A 21,480-nucleotide genomic window follows, 5' to 3' on the forward strand; every position below is an offset into this window, starting at 1 on the left:
ATTACTAAATTGGGTATGTTTTTACGGGAAAACATTACTTTTAGCTCGCACAATCAAAATACAGTTTTTTCTTGATGTTAATTATATGATAATTAATTACATTTAAGTCGCGGAAACTATTTTAATCGATATTTTCATAGCCATAAAAACCACACCAGTTCCTTCTTCCTAGCCACGATATATCTAAAAATATAACATAACCCAACCTAACCTAACCTATAATAAGAAGGGTAAAATATAGAAAAACATGGAAAATATATATTTTAAATTTTTAATTAATTTACGCATCATAACTTTAACAAATTATCCTATAATTAACCTTGAATAAATGATATTTATTGATAAAACTGTATTTTGAATGTGCGAGCTAAAATTTAGCCGTTTTTACCCTGATAACGTAGGCGTTGGTAGTACGTCACACACTCCCAAGTCTTACCACTGTTCTGGTAGCCATATTGGGTGGTCTCAGCTTCGTTCTCGCTTTAAACACACCAATATGGCAGCGTAAATTTTGTCACGAGACTCGGCTCCTCCTCCAACTGAAAGCTCCCAATTTTGTTATTTTAGTTTCTTTCTAACCAAATGAGAGTCGCGCTTTCAGCCATTCATGTTTTAAGCGTCAACTCCTAACAGTCCGACCTAGTTAGATCGTGGAACCCCCCTTTAACTATTAAAGTTTGCGTAGGGAGAAAACAGCAACGTTTCCGTTGATTGGAAAGTAAATCCGCGCAATGAGATTTATCAACTGGATTCCAACGATTGCCTCATTCCCAGGACGCAGTATGTTTTTGGTAAGCGTGGCTTGGATGGTAAGCGAGGGAGGGACTCGTTTTTGACAATAAAACTCTGTCAGATCGCGTCTTCTCCGACGTGGAAAGCAATTTGGACGTTTATAACGAGTTGCGCAAAGACGTGGTCAACTCTGTGTTCAATGGAATGCACGGAACGATTTTAAATTAGATTTTAAATTTAGATTTTAAATTTAGATTTTAAATTTAGATTTTAGATTAGATTTTAAATTAGATTTTAAATTGAATTTTAAATTAAAACTCTTAAAGCCAAAATGTTAAATTAGATTTTAAATTAAAACTCTTAAAGCCAAAATTTTAAATTAGATTTTAAATTAAAATTCCTAAAGCCAAAATTTTTGAGTTATTTCAAACATTGGCCCACGCTTTCCTCCAAGAACCTAGTTATAGGCCAGTTCAGGAAGGCCTTAAATTTACAGTTCCATTTTTAATTAAATTTTAAACTTTTGTAAAAATTAATATTGGTTTTATTTTTCCAAACAATAAATTATCTAACTTGTTTCCATAACTTCTCGCTTGATTGATTTTATGAAAACGCTCCAAAACCATAGACATTATAACATACTATTTAAGCCTAAACTATTGGGGAAGGCGGCGCTTGAACGTTTTTGTGAGGGATTTTTCGCTTCTTCTCCTTGGCGTATGTGATGGGGTGGCGCCTTCTGTTGACGAGCGAAGGAGTTATTAAATAAAGCGCGGGAAATCCAAGTTGCAATTTCTGGATTTTTGATAACGTATTTTTAGATTACCTTCGCCGCGTGTAGGGGCGCCACTAGTCTTTTCTCTGAAACCATGGAACTAACTAACGCAAGCCTGAATATCTGAGAAATGTTTGGTGACAACGCACCCTAGCGAGAATTTGATGCGAACCGGAAAAGTGATTCAATTTTTAAAAGGGGAAGGGGGGGGGGTTAGCAAATAGCCTTAAAAGCAGTCATATATATATATATATATATATATTTCCAATTGAGACTGGGTATTCTTTCCAACCTATCAATTCTGTCCAAATTTCATAATTACACTTAGGTTGTGAAAAGGCGATAAACTCTACATCTTTCATGTACTGTTTCTGCGCTTGGCGATTGTCACTTCTACAACCACTACACACACAGATCTTCTTAGGTCTCACCTTATTTATGATTATTTTAAAAACAACGGTACAACCTTTAAAGTGTTAAATACTTAGTTCTTAAATAAATTATGTATCCAGGTTAGGGATAAAATGAATTTCTAAGCGTTAGTTAGTCCCATAGTATCACCATGATTTTGTTATTATCAACGGAAAACATTAACCGCTTTTACAAAATATTACTAAATTCAACTAAATTGGATAGGATTGAACTGTAAAGTTTTGCTACCTTTTCCAAATAAGCTTGTTTATTGCCACCTTTAAACAATTTAGCTAATTTACTTTCATGGGGCTGTTTTGGCCACTACAACTTGAGCTAAACGGAGAACTAACGCTTTGAAAGAAAGAAAACTTCTTTGTAGGTCTTAGTTTTTAAATAAATTGTATGGTGAAATTTCGGATTGTTTATTATGATTGAAGATCAATTATATCAGTCACCGACTCACCGGGAAAGTAAGTTATGCCACCGTGTCCTTTGTCTTTATCAAAATGAGTACCATGGATGAAGGATGCGCGTGCAAAACTTTCGACGCTCAAAGCAGGAATAGAGAACAGGGTGTATTGGGCGCACGTCAAAGTCCACGACCCCCTTCCCTAGGGGGGGGGCATGAAAGAAGAGACGGGTCATAGCGACGGAGGTAAAAAGGATTAACGTATTTTTCGCCGTCTCCGTCAGCAACGCCATCAAAAGGGAGATTTTGTGGGAATAGCTAGACTTATCATTATGTATGACGAAATTTATGATGCGAATAATCCATCTCGCTGCCTAGCTGTTGCATCGACCATTGAAATGACAGTTAGTTAATCGTGACGGGAAGTGTTCAAGCCCAGCCCACAAATCACTCATAGAAATTAATGACGGATATGAGGCTGTATGCATTCCTTAGAGATGTGAAATTACCTGGAAAATGACCTTGACGGAGTTTAGAGAGGCTGAAGACTCATGGTTGTTTCATGGTGCGCGTATTAGACTGCCGCGTATCATTGAATCCCTGGAATATGCATTGAGTTTTGTTATTGAACTCCAAAAAATACCTCGAAATTTGAAAAATTTTAGCGAGGCAATTTGATTTTAGTGGGAAACAACAGTTCTTGGGTTTACGAAAAATGCAAAATTGCGCGATAAATTTGTGTTTAAAAGATAACGGTTCAAATGAAGAGTTGACTTGTTTATAGTTCAATAATATCCTGAAAAAATATCCCTTTTGACATTCCCAGACTTCTTGTAGATGTGATGTTGAAAGTTTGGGTGTTTCCTTTTAAGTCATGATGTAAAATAGATACACGTTTCAGTAAAGGGTGAATGAAAAGGTCTGACACATTTTGATAATAAGAGAGATTTTATATTTAAAAACAATTTATAATATTTGAAAAAAAAAGAAATTTATCATTGAAAAAAAAATTGCCTATAAATTAAATAAATATTTAAAATAAAGAACAATTAAAAGGATCAAATCTAAATGGCGCTCCTGTAAGGAAATGATTTAAAATTAGAATCATGACCTGCGGGAAATTCTGTAACTTTTTAGCTAGTTATTGCAGATGATAACACACGATGTTATGGCAGCGAGAGATATACAGGGCGTTTTAGAAAAGTCTGGCCAAATTTAGGAAGCGTGTTCTTGGAGTCACTCCGAGTGAAAAATTCCAAAGAACCATGTACCTAAATTACGCCATTTCAGAGTTATGAGCTTTCAAAGTAACCCCAAAATTAAAAGTACCTGTGTTAATGACCATTAAAAGTACCTGTGTTAATGACCATTAAAACAACCTGTGTTAATGAAATGTAAACATGTTTCTTAGCGACAGCACACTTCTACACACAATCGCCCCCTTCTGTTTCCAAACCTTTAGTCTCTCATTTCTTTCGGTTGGCTTATGCAATTGAGCGTTTAATCGAAAACAAGATGAGCAAGCCATATGACAAGTTTCACAATTTTGTTGATTTTTGGGCTACTTTTGAAAGCTCATAACTCTGAAATGGCGTAATTGAGGTACATGGTTCTTTGGAATTTTTCACTCGGAGTGACTCCAAGAACACGCTACCTAAATTTGGCCAGACTTTTCAAAAACACCCTGTACATAGATGAATATAAAGTTATTTAACACACGAGATGGGCACAAACCCTTAAGCCCATAGTTATCAATCACGATAACTCGCTAAGAAACTTACAGTATTTCTTCCCCCTCCCATCCAAAGGGTGGTAGAACCAAAGTACAGTGGGCTATGTGCGTGAGTGGAAAATGTTCTATGAAAGTTTTGCCACTGTATTTATTTACGCCTATTTATTCATTTATTTAAGGGGTCATCCGTCAACGACTTTTATTCTGACCTGGATGGCAAAATGTCAAAGAACATTTATGACTGAAAAATTCCCCATAAACACAACCATTGTACTTCGGTCTTACCACTCTATTTGGAAATATTACTTTAATTTGGAGCTCGTTCTCCTTCAATTTCATCGCCTTGAGATTGCGCAGCCTCCAACGATCCCCCTTTAATCGGAATTGTATAATATAATTGTAAATTTTAACCTTTAAGCAATAAATGAATTTTTATACCACGGACTCGTCTTCCGTTCCATTGTACAGATTGGCCGTACCGACATCCTCTAGCACGGCCGATACCACGGCCTCGGGGTGGTATGATACCACGCCCGATACCACGGCCTCGGGGCCTTCCAATACCACGGCCTCGGGGCCTTCCAATACCACGGCCTCTGGGCCTACCAGGTCGCCTTCCAGGTGGAGGGATCGGCCCAGGGCCTTTCAGGTGGAGCTATCGGCCCAGGGCCTTCCAGGTCGTCGACCGATCGCCGCCCCACGGCCTCGGGCGGGTCGCCCTATGGCCCTATTAGCACCTCGGCGGCCTCTTGCGCGATTAGCTTCATCCCCATAAAAGAGTTGAACTCTTACCGTTGTATTTTAGGTAAACGTAAATTGGCGATGCATATTGGAAACTAGATTTTGAAATAAAGACATTTATTATTATGGTACTAACCTATGTTTTACTCAAGGACTATTTTCACATTAATGGAAGCTTATTTTAATAGTAAAAAATATCCAAGGGACTGAAAAACAGACTGAAGAAAAGAGGTGCATTGGAATAATCTTTAAACATTAATTTCTTGAATTAATCGAACTTAGTTTCTTGAAACCCTGGTTATCTTAATTACGGGTCTGTACCGTACTTTTAATAATTTTTTCCCCCCAGCGAAGTAGCGAACCCGCCCTATTTTTACTTCCCTTAAGCCTTAGCTGCAGCCTTGAAACTTGAAAGATTCAAAGAAAGCAGCTCTCATTAACCGAGGCTTAAGTTCTATATTTTGAAAAAGACGTTATAAAAATATTTCAAAGTGAAAATATAAGCTGTTAGTGCTTTAATGCTACTAAAAAGTATTTAAGCGCAAAATAAAATCCTATTCGTTAATAAATTTTCCATTTAAAATCATATTCCATGACAATAAGTACAAAACTGAATTCGCTTACTTGTTTTCTTGACAAAGTTTGAAAAGTGTAAGTGCGTTCAGCAACCACTACCGAGTTCTCGGTTCAGTGTCGGATTTTAATTTTTATACGGAACCGGTAACCTAAGGCGCCTTTATGGTACACCAAGCTGAACGCTGCTAATGAAACCTGGCAATACGGTAAATTTAGTTTCTACATTTTTAGACCTTTCTCCGTGGCTTCAAAGCAAAAAAATAAGAAAATTAAAAGAACAACAGTTATAGTGTGCTACCACGAAGCTAGGGGGGAAAAACTGTGACGTCAATATTGGGTCCCGAATTTGTATTACCCAAGCTGACGACGTCTCGCGACTGCCAATATGGTCGCCTGAAAATAAGGTAAGAGCAAAAATAAATAGGGGAAAGTGTCGGACTGCCATATTTTCCTGTCTTTGCCCAAAGAGGGTAGAAAGAGGGGGAGTAGAAGGCTTGGCTGGAGTGTTCTCGCTTTGAAAGTTTACCTCTAAGCTTCCGGTGTGCCCGCGCATCTTTCTCTACCCTCTTATTGGTTGAAATACGGTGAACCGGATATTAGGAGGAAAATATAACAAATAAATAAAAAGGAAAAGCGAGAACACCCAAAATGCCTTGCCAAAGCCGCTAGCTTCTACTCCCCTCTTTCTACCCTCTTTGCTTTGCCTTAGCTTGACATGCATTTCGAGACGCTCAAGCGCGCGAGAGGTGTTTAACCATTCAAATTTGAACGCCACCAAACGGGACAATTTGGCATAGGCGTATCTCAAGGAAGAGTCACAACCTCGGACCTCAGCGCTCTGTTCTATTTTCTTTAGTGTTATTTTCGGGTTTGAACGAGGTTAAAATTTGTTTAAAACGTTAGCACGCCGAAAATAAATTGAAAATGCCGCAAATCATCATTTATTTCAAAAAACTCATGGGTAAAATCCTCCAGAATTTCGTTCGAACTTAGGCCCTGGGTTGTCATTATAAGCTAAATGGTTTTAATATTAGTAAATAACATCAATATTAGCAAACTAAATTAATACAATCATGTACATCATCAAATTAAATTGTGGTCACGGTTAGCCTCAGTCAAAAGCAACTAATGTAAAATAAAACCGCACTATTTCTTCACGCGCAATATCACAAATTATCTTAGGTACATGGTGAATAGGCGAGGGGGATGAAACAGATTTCGCGAGTATGCATTCACCCCTCCAAATGCATGTCACAGACGAAGGAGAGAGTCCGAAACTTTCCCCTATTTATTTTTGGTAAGAGATAAGAGCATGTGACGTCACAACAAAGTTCGTGGTAACACACCATATTAGCAATATTTCTTTATTTTTTTTCTCGAATAACGACATATTGCAGGAAACAAGCATAGGTAACGAAAGAAATGCTCAGCGAACAATGAGGAGGGGTATTTTGAAATATAGGAGCTTCTAAATGTTTTTCTCCTTAGTTAATATTAAGTGTTCGCGAATACTAGCCCGAACTATTCGCGAATACTAGGCCGAACTATTCGCGAATACTAGGCCGAACTATTCGCGAATACTAGGCCGAACTATTCGCGAATACTAGGCCGAACTATTCGCGAATACTAGGCCGAACTATTCGCGAATACTAAGCCGAACTATTCGCGAATACTAGGCCGAACTATTCGCGAACACTAGGCCGAACTATTCGCGAATACTAGGCCGAACTATTCGCGAATACTAGGCCGAACTATTCGCGAATACTAGGCCGAACTATTCGCGAATACTAGGCCGAACTATTCGCGAATACTAAGCCGAACTATTCGCGAATACTAAGCCGAACTATTCGCGAATACTAGGCCGAACTATAAGCGAATACTAGGCCGAACTGTAAGCGAATACTAGGCCGAACTATTCGCGAATACTAGGCCGAACTATTCGCGAATACTAGGCCGAACTATTCGCGAATACTAGGCCGAACTATTCGCGAATACTAGGCCGAACTATTCGCGAATACTAGGCCGAACTATTCGCGAATACTAGGCCGAACTGTAAGCGAATACTAGGCCGAACTGTTAGCGAATACTAGGCCGAACTATTCGCGAATACTAGGCCGAACTATTCGCGAATACTAGGCCGAACTGTAAGCGAATACTAGGCCGAACTATTCGCGAATACTAGGCCGAACTATTCGCGAATACTAGGCCGAACTATTCGCGAATACTAGGCCGAACTATTCGCGAATACTAGGCCGAACTATTCGCGAATACTTGGCCGAACTATTCGCGAATACTAGGCCGAACTATTCGCGAATACTAGGCCGAACTATAAGCGAATACTAGGCCGAACTATAAGCGAATACTAGGCCGAACTATTCGCGAATACTAGGCCGAACTATTCGCGAATACTAGGCCGAACTATTCGCGAATACTAGGCCGAACTATTCGCGAATACTAGTCCGAAATATTCGCGAACACTAGGCCGAAATATTCGCGAACACTAGGCCGAACTATTCGCGAACACTAGGCCGAACTATTCGCGAATACTAGGCCGAACTATTCGCGAATACTAGGCCGAACTATTCGCGAATACTAGGCCGAACTATAAGCGAATACTAGGCCGAACTATTCGCGAATACTAGGCCGAACTATTCGCGAATACTAGGCCGAACTATTCGCGAATACTAGGCCGAACTATTCGCGAATACTAGGCCGAACTATTCGCGAATACTAGGCCGAACTATTCGCGAATACTAGTCCGAAATATTCGCGAACACTAGGCCGAAATATTCGCGAACACTAGGCCGAACTATTCGCGAACACTAGGCCGAACTATTCGCGAACACTAGGCCGAACTATTCGCGAACACTAGGCCGAACTATAAGCGAACACTAGGCCGAACTATAAGCGAATACTAGGCTTAACTATAGCTAATGTTTTTAATTATGTTTAATTAATTAATTTATTAATGTTCAATTTTTAATGCTAAATGTAAAAATAGCAGTAAATACCTGAAAGTCCATATACGTTATAGAAGACCTGGGCATGTTCAATGAAGGTTGATCTTCTTGAATTTCGCATTAAATGGTGCGAGGTTTAGCAATCACACATTGATTTTGCGCAATACGTTTCTAAAGTTGTCATTTCGAAGGAAACCAAAAAGAAGTTAAGTGAATCTTAACCAACTACCAGAGATAAAAGAAAAATAAAATAATTTACCGGCGAATTGGCGTATTTTCGTGGAGAGGATTTAAGTAGAAGTTTCCGTGGCGAACTTTGAACGGCCGTAGCGCTTACACCGGGAAACAAAACAATGGCGGGAGAAGGCGGAGCACTAGAATTAACCGATGGTATAACACCTTTTGGTTGTAAACGCGGTGTTTTGACAGCGCTGGCTGGTGTATTTTTATCAGAAGTCGGTGGTGCTTTGCGTTTCATTGGGGTTACCAGTTTTTTCCCTCCATCTTCAGTTTCCTGTTGCAAAGAATTAACCTTAGAGAGTTAGTATCACCATAAGTTAATTCATAAGATATGTTCCATAAGTTTGTAAAGTCTGGTAACTTAGGAACTGGAGCTTGTCATGAAGCCGGGATTAACTAACACTAGGGATAGTTCGTTCCCCCCAAAAGATAAAGCATGCATATTCCAAACGCCCCCTAGCAGCAGCTACTATCATTAACAGGAAGCTATAAGAAAATTGGACCAAATATCACGTGTTCCATGACGTCAAAATTGAAATCCTGCCTAAATTGGGCAAAAACTACTTATTTTGCCTAGAGTTGGCGCTATATCTACATCCGCTTTGGTCCAATAAATTGGGGGAATGAAGAAGGGAATCAAGGAATAATTCGGAACATTTAGTTGACAATAGAATTACATGGGAAACACGGTTAGTGAACAATCCCTAGCGTTAGTTAATCCATGCATGAAGTGATTGAGGTAGGTCATAGATTAAGGATAAAGCGACGCCTGGTAAGGCGCTGCTATCAAAGGCTTAGTAATGCAGACTAAATAATCATAAGATTGAAGTCTACAAAATTAACCGAGTTAATCAATTCTCGCTTGTCGGTCATTAACTAGCTCGAGCTGTAAGTCTCTCTCAGTAGCATTACAAAGTTTAGGTGGTGTCATACTTATGGAAAATATCTTATAAACTTATGTTACGAATTTTATTTTATAATAAAGTAAACATTGCCAGAAATAAAAGTATCTTTAAACTAAAAATATCACTTGTTAAATAATTATTTAGTAACTATTAAAATAATTTAAAAATAAAATGAATATATAAATAAATAAATGAACAAATAAATAAATAAAACAAATAAATAAAAACGTACACTTAAAAGCCCCAATAAGTATTTTTTTTATTAATGTTATTTTCTATTTAGTAAAAAATACTTATTTGAGGCTTAAGTGTAATATGTGGGGTTTATATTTTTTAATTTCTTTTTCAGCGCTTTTTTGGATTACGGCTTCTATTTACCCGCATTCTCTTGATATTTTCCAATTCGTTTTTCAAATTTTGACGTTCAGCCGCGATGTAATCTTGATATTTTTTGCCATTGATCCGAAGGGTTCCCGCGTTCTCTTGATTTCTTTCCCATTCAGCAATCATGAATTCAATTTCTGAATCCAACTAGAAATATATTTCACATTAGATTGATCGCGAGTGACTAGCATTTAACATAGTTACGAATTTTTGGAACAATTAACAGTAATTAGGGCCAAGTGTAGAGTGGAAATAAATAAAGCCTTAAAAGGAAAAGTTCAGGTAACGTTACTTTATACCTTAAAAGAATGGCAGTTTTCTAAATATGAAAGGAATTAAATATTAAAACAAGATGGCCTCGGCCACATTACAGTTTTGCGCGGACAAATTGGTAACACCAAAAACTGGGGAAGAAAGGGGAATAGGTGCCCAGCCGCAAGGGGACAGAACAATAGTTTTCCAGCTCTAAAGAGCGCAAAACTAAAAATGAATAAATGATCTCTTATTGCAAAGTAATTTGTATTTAATTAGTCTTAAAAATAATCAAGGACTACTGCGCCATCTGCCTTTGGTTTAGTGGCGTCTGCTAAATAGAACCTTTTACCCCTTATCTCTCTCAGCCTGTGAGAATTCTACCAATGCCCTGGGGGTGAGTGGTTAGATTTAACAGACGCTACTAAACCAATGGCGGATGGCGCAGTAGTCCTTGATAATTTTTAAGAATAATTAAATGCTAGTTATCATAAGAGATCGCTTATTTTATTTTTAACATTTTTTTTAAAAATGCCGTTCTTTGAAGTATAATGTACCGTTACCTGAAATTTTCCTTTGAAGGAGAGCGCGGCTCTGTTGGTGCCCCTAAAAGATTGTCTTTCTACTACACAGTGGCTAAGATTGCTAAAGGCTAGTCAAGTCAAAGGCAGGAACCAATGGGAACTAGTGCATTAGGTCCGATTGGTTCCTGCCTTTGGCAAGGTAAAATTCGTGTCCAGAAGATTAGCCAGAATGCTAGGGGTGATCATGGAGCCGAGCTTTCCTTTAAAGTGTTAGACAAACTGAAAGGGAACTTAATAAGGTATAAATCTACCTTTGGAATTTCATGGTCCAGACGCTTTCGAGCTTTCTCTTCCTGCAATAGATTTCCGCCACGGTTTTGAAAACGGCTTGGATCAGTTCCCTTAATCTATAATGATATAGTTATGGAAATTAAAATCGCAATAGCCGCCAACCAAAGTGAAGTTATAAAATGGATATTACCTCGTAGGTTTTCTTTTGCTCCCACAGAGAATTTCTTTCAACAATCTTTTCATAAATGCCTTTATTATCTTCATACATTTGAGCCCATTTCGAAACTTCGCGTTCATGGAGCTCTAACAGATCTACGGTGAAAGTTTCTGAAAATAAAAGAAATTGTTTTGAGTTCCTATATTCCCTCGAATTTAGTTTGATCTAAGACCATTAAGCATAGATGGACTGGAAAAATAAGCTAAAACCCCCGTTCTTCTAATGGCATCGCCCCTAGCGGGAGAGGCCCGAAACTTAATTCGACTCATAAGCCTTTGCTATGCTTTGGGTCGAAGAAGTTTCAATATTGGTCGCGGTGTGGCGCTAGAGAGCCGCAGCCCTAAAAGAACAACGCCCCGTATCTCCATTCCATCTGTGTTTAATGGTCTTAGGTTTGATACTATACTATAAGATCAATTTCCATAATTTAGGAGAATTTCTCCAAATGAAATTAAAATCATAATAAGCACAGATTTCTTAATCATTCAGAGATATCGTCTTAATTTTTCATTACTAAAATTGGTCTTAAAATTTGAAGAAGAATCCCTTTAAAATAGAGGCGTGCGGTTAACCGTTTCAATAGAGTAATTCAATCCGGTGTTCGATAAGCTCATTTCCACTGTTCGATACGAATATCGATCTAACTATTCGGTTAAAGTTTGACTACCATAAATATTTAGCCTTGCCGCCCTGACACTGCAACTCTCGCTACATAGACCCACCTTCTATCAAAAGATATCGTCCCAATTTTATATATCTCCCATCAAAAACTACCAGCAATTGCCTTGGAAAATTTTAAGAAATATTCGGCGACCAATGAAGAAACGTACTTTAAATGACTCTTAATTGGTCACCTAGTATTAACTATTCGTGAATATTATGGTTTAACTATTCGCAAATACTAGGCTTAACTATTCGCAATTAATCGGGGTAGTAAAAACTTACAAAGGCCTAACTATTCGGTATTCGATTTGGAAAAAACTATTAAATTCTGTATTTGATAAGGTAAATTTTTGGTATTCAATTCGGTATTCGAGAATAGTATGGTTAACTATACGCGAATACTAGGCTTAACTATTCGCGATTCACCGATTAGTAAAAGTTTACCAAGGCCTAACTTTTCGATTCGGTATTTGATAAGGAAAATTTTTGCCTATTTTACTATTTGGTAACTGGTCTGTGATACCCAAAAAGTGGTATTCGCACAACTCTATATTTGTCAAAAGCAAATTATTTGTCAGTTTTTACCTTCTTTGAAGGAAACAAAATTTTCCCTTTCTTCAGTGCCGATAAAACACTTATCCCATAATGCAACGAGTTCGACTCTTAGACGATCAATGAATTTCCCCACATTTTGTTTTCTAATTTCTTGGTATTTAACGATTTCTCGTTGAACCATTTCAATCGTGGGTTGGCCGTGATAAATGCAAGTTAACCAAAACTCCTCCCGGTCAAACACGCTGATTTCTAAGCCATCCCATAACTGTCCCAGTTGTCCGTGCAAGGCTTTTAAGACGGCATCATTGGCGCTTTTAAGTTTTTGAAGCTAAAATTTGCAGAAATCAAAGTTACTCAAGTTATGAATAAATTAAGAAGTATTTTTAAGCAAAGGGTTAGCAACTAAGAGTAAATAATATTGTAAGTCTATAAGAATAAGATATGTTCCGTAAGTTTGTCACTGTTTACAAAATGGAGCTTGTCACTAAGTGAGCGAGGTAGGTCATAGATTCGAGGTAAAGCGACGCCTGGTCAGGCGCTGTCAAAGGCTTAGTAGAGACTAAATAGGAACTAGATGGACTGCAAAGGAATTTTTTCCAGTGATTATAGGATTTTATAGGAGAAAAAGTTTTTACATGAAAATATAGGATTAAAAATATTCGTGTATTATAATATTTGGTTTAAATTATGCAGATAAATCTAAAAAAAACAAATTGCATTTTACTTAAATTCAGGGGAACTTAGTCAAAAGTGATCTCAATAAAAAGAGCTAAATTTTGAAAAATTTGATGCTTAACTATACGAAAACTTCGACGAAGTCAAAAATATAGGATAATATAGGACAGGTTCAAAATATAGGATATCTTACTTCAAGCAACCAATTTTTTGCATCAGTCATGTACTTTTCTGACAATATATTCTGGATATTATCATCGAAAGAGATGATGGCTTTATGAAAGCGAGTTTCGGGAGTAAGCTCCAGATCTTCTACGAGCCTTACAATTTCGGTACGAGTTCGATCAAATTTTGCCATCCGTCGTTCCTATTGTCAGAATATTATCAAATTATTAACAAATTTTATGTAATTTCGATAGATAGATTTCCTTACAAACTCTAGTTTGGCCTTGGTGAAGGCTAGTGGGCGGGATTTAAAAGTAAACTTATAAATCCCGCCCTCAAATGCCTTCGCCAAGGCAAAACTGGAGTTCGTACTGAAATTTAACTTGTAAGGAAACCACGTGACCCGCGCTATTCTTTAAGTGGCAAAATAAAGAAATGCAATTTTACTAATTATTACTTTTTGTATTACGAAAATTAATATCTCCAAATATCATATCGAGTTCATTAATTTAGCACACAGCTTTCACTAAGGTTTCCTTTTCATTCCCCCCATTGTTGCAGGTTATATTATAGAAAGAAAGGCTAGCACTGTTCAGCTTGAGCAAATGTCTGCTCCACCAAAGACCATTAAACACAGATGGACTGCAAAAATGATAAGCTGAAAAACCCGTTCTTCTAATGGCATCGCCTGTCGGCAGCGCCCCTAGCGGGAGACTTCCGAAACTTAATTCGACTCATAAGCCTTATATTATGGCTATGGTTGAGTCGAAAACGTTGTCAATATTGGTCGCGGGGTGGCGCTGGAGACTCTGTAACCTTAAAGAACCACGCGCCATATCTCCATTCCAGTCCACATGTGTTTATTGGTCTGGCGCCCCTAAAATACTGGCTAATGCTGCTCCATGCACCAATTTTGGGAAAGGCAGGGGGCAATCAGAACTCGTCAACGAGGGCGGAGCTAAAACTAGCCATTGCTAAGCTTGGTATGCCAGTCATTTACTCCTCTCGACTATGGGAGCCATCTAGTTGCATTTTTTTAACTAAACCACAGACGAGACACGCTTAAACTATTTATTAGGGTGCATGAGAACAAATACAATGGGTATGCATCGAGTATCAATACGAGTACTATAATTGATTGCAATAGATTTACTAATCGAGATGACTATAGTTTTAATAAAACTCAATAAAATACCCGATAAAATTAAATATATACATGGTTTACAGGCGTGGAGGATTCCTACCATTAACACCAGGAGACCAAGCGACTTAGAGTGTAAAATTGTCTGCTATTTTACACTCTAAGTTGCCAGGTCTCCATGTGCAAATGGTATGAATCCTCCACGCCTGTAAACTATGTATATAAAAAAGATAAATATTTGTTAAATACTAGATGGCGACATTATCTTTTGGATTTTGTCATTTAATCATAGAAGATATTCTGTTAGAGTTTAATCAACGAATGCAATGATAGAAAGTATGGAACTAGTCAACGAATACGTCGAGTTCATAAAAATGTTTTTACCTTTTCATCTTGTAACATCAGGATATGTTGGTTTATTTCATTCAACTGTTCTTCGGATGGAACATTCGCGTCATCGACATCCTCGTCTCCACTTCTGGCTGTTCCATTGTCAATTGAAGGCATGCTGAGAAGCTGGCATAGTTCCTGTTCCTCCTTCAGCAAACTGGTCAGTCGCTCCAAACGTTCGTACTTTCTCTTCAAAAGAGTTTCAAATCTTTCTTTCAAATGGGACTCCTGTTGTACCAGTCCAATGTTTCCCATGCCGTTAACATCACAGTCATGGTCCACTTTTAATTGTAGGCAGAGATTGATGTACTCCGTTTTTAACTTGTTAACGAAGGTTTCCATTCGAAGATGCAGATCTTCCTCATGGTTTACAATTTGACGTTGCAGGTCTTGGTGATAATTGAAGATGTTTTTAAGTCTATCCAATTGGTCCTGTTCAGAAAAGCCAATCTTGGCCCATGTGTCGCTCAAGGTTTTCTGGGATTCAGCTATCATTTTGGTTACCATCTCGACAAGATTGAAACTACGAAAAAGAAAAACGGATACATCAGAAACGTTTGGGAGATGATTTGTAGCTACGTCAGAGACTAAACAATTTTTATGTCTTAAACATAATTAACTCAATAACTAATACGTTCATTGTTAAGTATTATCAGTCGGAATTAAGGGCATTACGTTACTGACTCTCTTAGAAATGATTTCACTGCACATTCAAGTAATCAAATTAAAGAAACACCTAGCTTTACAAGTTAAAACTACAGAGGTTGGTACGCTGTTATAATAAATTCCAACCTAGCAGATCAGATAATGGTAAAAGGGGTTAAGTTTAATATGATTCATAAGTACAATTTCGCTAGTGGCTAAGACGAGAGTAGTAGAAAGAAACTAAAATAGCAATTTTGTATAACAGGTGGCAATAAACAAGCAATAATTTGGAAAAGGCAGCAGTATTTTGGATTAAAACTTATCAAATTTAGTAATTTTTAATGAAGGGGTATTTTATTCGGTTAATAATAACAAAAACGGGCTCATTTACCTTTCTATTACCAAGACAATATTGCTGTCGTCCTTCTCCTCGCTATTAAGTTCATGCGGAGCACCCAAAACAGATCTTCGATTTGACGACGCCATAATTAAACTTTATTAGTCAAATATTCGGCAAAAATATTTTTACAGTAAATTTCACAAGCCAAACCGATAACTAAACTGAATCACGACCGGTTTGCCGTTTTTATATTCAACGGCCTCCGAATGCGCGTGGCTTTCGCGAATCTTATTGGTCAACAAATTTTCAAACCAAAGAGAGTATAGGGGAGGAGTGGAAGCTCCCCCGCTCCACAAGGCTAAATTACAATGTTGCCCCGGCCCCCTAAATTATACTAGTGGTACAAGGAGAGAGGAATGGAGTGGAAACCTCCATACCTATAGCGTTGCCTGTGTACCCCCACCCTCGGCACCGTAGTCCTCCCAGCATCCTCAGCGGTTAGGTAGGGTCGTACTGGACGAAATTGTAAAGGGCGCTCCCTCTATCTTAAAAATAGAAGCTAGTTCTCATACAAATAAAATGGCGCTACGCGGCAGCACTTAGCAATCGCCTACCGAAGGGTAGGGGCGTGCGCCAGGTACATTGGGAGAGATCATTGAGTTCAGAACATATATCTTTCTAGAGTTCTATTTGGATATCGGGTTTTCGCGATCGCGCGACCATCGTTTTTGAAATTATGGGACGGACGGATAACTTTATCATTAGGTGGTGGCGCCATCTATTTCACTTAAAAACACATATTTGTTACTATGGCGTGTGCTATAATTTCTTAATATAGATAGGAAATGTTTAGAAACCGCTATGATAATGAAAGTAAATTGCTAGATTCGAGTAAAAACAGAGAAGGAACTGCATTAACCGATAGCATAGGTATTTTTGAGCTTTCGTGATAGTCAACTTGACAAAATTGATCTCCACAAATGTCTTTTCTTGGAGTCCATTCAATTCCATTAATGGCCTGACACCATTGTTTTGGTAATTCCGAATTTTTTGTAGGGAATCTTAATGGTACAGTTCACAAAGGGTTGAACTATCTAAATATTTATCAATTTTCTACGCGTATACTATATACTTATGTCACAAAACATTTTTATAGAGATGGGCCGATACCAGTTTAAACCGATACCGATATGATCCGATACTTGGGAAACCGATACGTACCGATACCGATATGATCCGATACTTGGGAAACCGATACGTACCGATACCGATATTTTACCCGATCCTTCGATTAAACCGATATCAAACCGATACCGATATAGTATCGGTATCGGCCCATCTCTATAGATGATTCTCGATCCAATTTCGGTAATTGAAACTATAAAACCCATTTTAGACACTAGTTACGTTATCCAAAAATAGATGAAAAACTGTGCTGTCTCAGAGTTTAGGTCTTATGGCACCATCTACTCTCAACATAAGTATTTATTTTCTTCAAAAAATATCGGGTAGAAATATCGGTTCATTTTTAACCTATACCGATATATCGGTTAAAGCCAAATATCGGTACCGATACCGATATGGTATCGGTATCGGCCCATCTCTACATTTTTATTTCTACCAGTGTTGACACACTTGTCTACCGAGCATTTTCGACCCATTTTAAAATTTAATACATTTTCACATTATGTGTTACTTTAATAACTAATAACATATAATTCCCAAGTAAAAACACGCAATTAATAAGAAATTGATCAATATTCCATTTATTAAATATCAAATTTTATTTATTAGGCTCCACTTGCTTTTTTTCAAATACCTTACTTTCATATTTGTCATATTTCGCGCTTTACTTCTTCCTAATCCTAATTTTCAAACTCATGCAGACATGCTGCGGCGATTTTGCGGGGCGCTTTCCCACAAAATCGTGGGAAATTATTTCAAGCTTCTCAAGTAAGGCGACAAATGGCGCTAACGACTAATGATAAAGCAACGAAATTCGACGAATCCGAGTACGCGAGGAGGAAATTCTACAAAAACTCTAGAAATACATATATTAGAACTCAATGGGAGAGATACGGTGCCGCGGGTCGCCCATCATCATTTCCAATCCATCTCAACTCCCTTATCCCTGGTGTATCTACCCTTTTAACATATCTATGAGACTATGAGTGGTACGAGGGAGTTTCCGGCTCAGTCGCGCCACCTACGATACCGTTTAATGCCTCAAACCAATGCCTATCTCATCGTAGGCATTGCTCAAACGGAAATGCCTCGGTACTGCGCATTGAAGATGCGCGGCGGTGGAAAAGAGGAACAAGATTTTCCGCTCTTTCCACTCCTCCCCTATACTCTCTTTGTTCAAACTTCATAAATGCAGGGATGGAAATAACCAGCGAAGGAAATAAGGCCGTGGTGCAGGGCAAATGATCAGTTTAAAAATGAAATCGAAAGGGGTCAGTGGTCCACAGGACTGCTGGGGATTTTTAAAAATTTTCTTGATTCTTGAATATTAGGAACTCGGCGTTTTCAACTACAAATAAGTAAAGTAGTCCACGCATTACCTGAAATATTTTAATTATTTACTTTTTTAGCTTAGCAGACGACGTGCCCTGGTCAATGGTCATAGACCACTTTAATTAATTAGTCAGACTATTTTCACCTGGGATGGGGGTGAGAAAAGCGTATAAGCTATTTTCACCCGGGGGGGGGGTGAGAATAGCGCGTAGGCTATTTCCACCCGGAGGGGTGAAACTAGACACTCTCAAATATGTACTGTAGCGGACGACAGACGACTTTCTTCCCGTTACTCCCCTCCACGAATCCTGAGATAAGCCTAACTTCCGGCGATAGGGAATAAGGTGGACCCGCACACCTCTAAATAATTACCATTTGTTGCGGTGTTAAATCGCTACATTTTAAATTTTCATCAAAAACTGAAAAATTTTCATGATATATAAAAAATTAAAGAAACATTGGGAGAAATGAACTTACAAACGCAAGTGCAGATGATATAGGCTGTTTCAATCTCTTTTTCACGGGATATTGTTGAATATTTCCTTTAAAGTAACAGGCGGCTCCATTATCACCCCTAGCATGCTGGCTAATCTTCTGGACACGAATTTTACCTTGCCAAAGGCAGGAACCAATCAGACCTAATGCGCTAGTTCCCATTGGTTCCTGCCTTTGGTTTAACTAGCCTTTGCCAAGCTTAGCCAACGTGTAGCAGAAAAGGCATCTTTCAGAGGCATCAACGGAGCCGCCCTTTGCTTTAAAACCTTAGGTTTAATCACAATTATTTATAATTATTATACTTTGCGCCTTACCTTGTGATCTCATATGAAGCGTCATCTCTTAATTAATTTCGAGGCTTTGTCCAAATGAAACTTCTTTACGCTTTGACATTTCGAAATAAGCTCAACCCACCGAGTCTCTACTTTCTCGCACTCGGTGGACGCGCATTTAAACAACTTAAATACAATTTCCCCAGATTTGCAATTAATATTAAATTATAAAAATTTACGCTTCTTACCAATAAAATTGGACCAATCGCTTTTGCCACTAGTTTGAAGAAGTTTACAAAACTAATTAGGTCATCAAAATTTAAACTGTCGCTAAATCAAAGAATTTTTCAAATAAGACGAGTTATTACGTTTATTTTCAACAGTAAAAGATTATTTTCTTACTTTATTCCCGCAGACTCCGCCCATTCTTTATACATGGGATGGTTTGGGTTAGAATTTTCAAATAAAAGTGGCTCCAAAACTTTCGCTCGATAAACGTAATAATCTAAATTACACGTTTAATTTTAGTAAAAATATTAAATATAGCTGAGCTCGAATTTTGAACAAACCAGGAGCAAATACACCACTTTGACATTACCTAGGGCGCCACAGCGGGCTACTGCGAACTAGTACTTATTAAGATGGGCAGGGAAAAAAACCGCGAGGGGTTGCGCTTTTGCTAATAGGGGTAACAAAGAGCAGTTTCTAGTCTTTCCCCTTGCGGCGCTTCGAGCGCGGGGCATCGGGCATGCGCGCAACAGAATGTCGAAGTGGTGTATTTAATAGAATAAGCTGTTCTAAAATCATGTATCGTCTGCAAATATTAAAAGCGCTATGAGATTGAGTTCAGTTTCGCAAAAAAAGGTCTGGTTTTTACTTTATGACGTTTGCAGCCAACAAAATCCAAAATCTTCGTATAGAATCCACGAAGGGTAGCGCCTTTAACTGCCATTTTTTCAAAGTCGAAACAATGGCATGCAAACCGTAACTAGAACTAAGTTTTAAAGAACTTCAAGAAAACCAAGGCTTAGTGTATAAAGTTTTGAAAATTCTGATCAAGATTTTATTCTTGATTTAAATTTTTAAAGAAACCGATGGCTACTAAAATTGTTTCTGAAAATTAATAAATACACACGCAAAAAAGAAGTAATAATCAAAAATGTCAAACGATAATTCGCTGAAAAATGAAGTTGCGCTGGTGACTGTCACTGACAGTTTGACAGATGCAGACAGCAGACTCGGACCACGTGCTCAGACGTAAACTGCCCCAAAAAGAGAGAAAATGAATAACGGAAAACTTAAAAAGTAGCGAGCCAATCGCAAGCACTGACAGTTTGACAGAAGCAGACACTCCACCGGCACGGTCCACTCGATCACGCTGAGTCGCTGATCCAGGCAAAAAATTATTTTCCAGACCGGAAATAAGCACAATACACGGGACATTGGCCACTGATCATTTGCCCTGCACCACGGCCTTATTTCCCCTCGCAGGTTATTTCCATTGAGTTGAGAAAATTACAACTAGAGTGGCTTTTGCGTTAACCTGCCTATTGGGGAAACGGGGGAAGAACTTTTAAAGCAATGGGACGGACGGACAGGCACTAACGATGGTGTCGCCATCTCGAAGACGAACTTTGAATTTCCGCCTTTTACATGTATTCTTGAAATTAGTCAAATTTCCCGCCTTTTCTTTTAGTTCCCTTCTTTGCACCACGATGGCGCTACAAGCGCGTGATAGAGTTCATTTCGGTCTACATCCTTGCGGATGAAAGGCCACTCTAGTGGTAATTTTCTCAACTCAATGGTTATTTCCATCCCTGCATTTATGAAGTTTGAAAATTTGTTCACCAATAAGATTCGCGAAAGCCACGCGCATTCGGAGGCGATTGAATATAAAAACGGCAAACCGGTCGTAATTCAGTTTAGTTATCGATTTGACTTGTGAAGTTAACTATAAAAATATTTTTGCCGAATATTTAACTAATAAAGTTAAGTTTAATTATGGCGTCGTCAAAGCGAAGGTTTATTTTGGGTGCTCTGCTGCAGCCTCTGCATGAGTTTAATAGCGAGTAGAAGCCTTGGTAGAAGGACGACCGCAATCCTGTCTTGGTAATAGAAAGGTAAGTTAATGTTCTTCGTGTTCAATACAACGCGTGCTAAATTCAGAAAGGTTTTATGATGTGCTGGTAAATGCGCGCCTGTTTTTGTTATTAGCAAGTGTTATCACAGACCACTAATATAATATATATATATATATATATATATATATATATATATATATATATTAGTGGTCTGAGGTTTTATCAACTGAATAAATTCCCCCCTTTTTCGAAATATTACTAAATTGGGTATGTTTTTAGGGAAAAACATTACTTTTAGCTCGCACAATCAAAATACAGTTTTTCCAATAAATTTAATTTCTTGATGTTAATTATACGATAATTAATTACATTAAGTCGCGGAAACTATT

At 38.1% G+C, this 21,480-nt stretch overlaps 2 protein-coding genes across 11 annotated transcripts in view; one reads left to right on the forward strand and one right to left on the reverse strand.

Moving 5' to 3' along the window:
• The window catches only part of LOC149668305 (DNA (cytosine-5)-methyltransferase 1.S-like), a 168,715-nt gene that overhangs the window by 110,794 nt on the left and 36,441 nt on the right, over positions 1-21,480 (forward strand). The gene's annotated exons all lie outside the window — the stretch shown is intronic.
• LOC149668310 (protein regulator of cytokinesis 1-like) lies at positions 3,258-20,488 on the reverse strand. Of its 10 annotated transcripts, none has more exons than XM_089841184.1 (19): positions 19,888-20,488; positions 19,609-19,824; positions 19,413-19,515; positions 19,259-19,340; positions 19,053-19,196; positions 18,721-18,995; positions 15,778-18,662; positions 14,736-15,264; positions 13,239-13,412; positions 12,401-12,698; positions 11,126-11,262; positions 10,956-11,051; positions 9,863-10,015; positions 8,599-8,853; positions 8,391-8,510; positions 5,428-5,574; positions 4,501-4,898; positions 3,685-4,434; positions 3,258-3,601 (listed from the first exon to the last, which is right to left on the reverse strand). In XM_089841184.1, the coding sequence occupies exons 7-15, from the start codon at positions 15,870-15,872 to the stop codon at positions 8,460-8,462; spliced, it is 1,788 nt and encodes a 595-aa protein (XP_089697310.1). In that variant the 5' UTR covers positions 15,873-18,662; positions 18,721-18,995; positions 19,053-19,196; positions 19,259-19,340; positions 19,413-19,515; positions 19,609-19,824; positions 19,888-20,488; the 3' UTR covers positions 3,258-3,601; positions 3,685-4,434; positions 4,501-4,898; positions 5,428-5,574; positions 8,391-8,459. The 10 variants fall into 10 exon arrangements, with proteins under 10 accessions (XP_089697310.1, XP_089697316.1, XP_089697319.1 ...); XM_089841190.1 differs by having other exon boundaries at positions 15,778-18,566; positions 18,616-18,662; positions 18,721-18,785; positions 19,413-19,824; XM_089841193.1 differs by having other exon boundaries at positions 15,778-15,852; positions 18,616-18,662; positions 19,413-19,824.

The sequence above is a fragment of the Phalangium opilio genome, unplaced genomic scaffold, assembly GCF_054372755.1.
Source record: "Phalangium opilio isolate 3A_F unplaced genomic scaffold, DU_Popi_V2 ptg000056l_1, whole genome shotgun sequence".
NCBI classification, from domain to species: domain Eukaryota; kingdom Metazoa; phylum Arthropoda; class Arachnida; order Opiliones; family Phalangiidae; genus Phalangium; species Phalangium opilio.

Coding starts and splice junctions, on each gene's coding strand:
- LOC149668310 (XM_089841187.1), bottom strand. CDS start 15,872: ATGGCGTCGTCAAATCGAAGATCTGTTTTGGGTGCTCCGCATGAACTT. Junction 15,265..15,777: donor ATTGTCTTGGTAATAGAAAG/GTAAATGAGCCC, acceptor TCTTTTTCGTAG/TTTCAATCTTGTCGAGATGG. Junction 8,854..9,862: donor AAAATATCAAGAGAATGCGG/GTAAATAGAAGC, acceptor TCTTTGCAACAG/GAAACTGAAGATGGAGGGAA.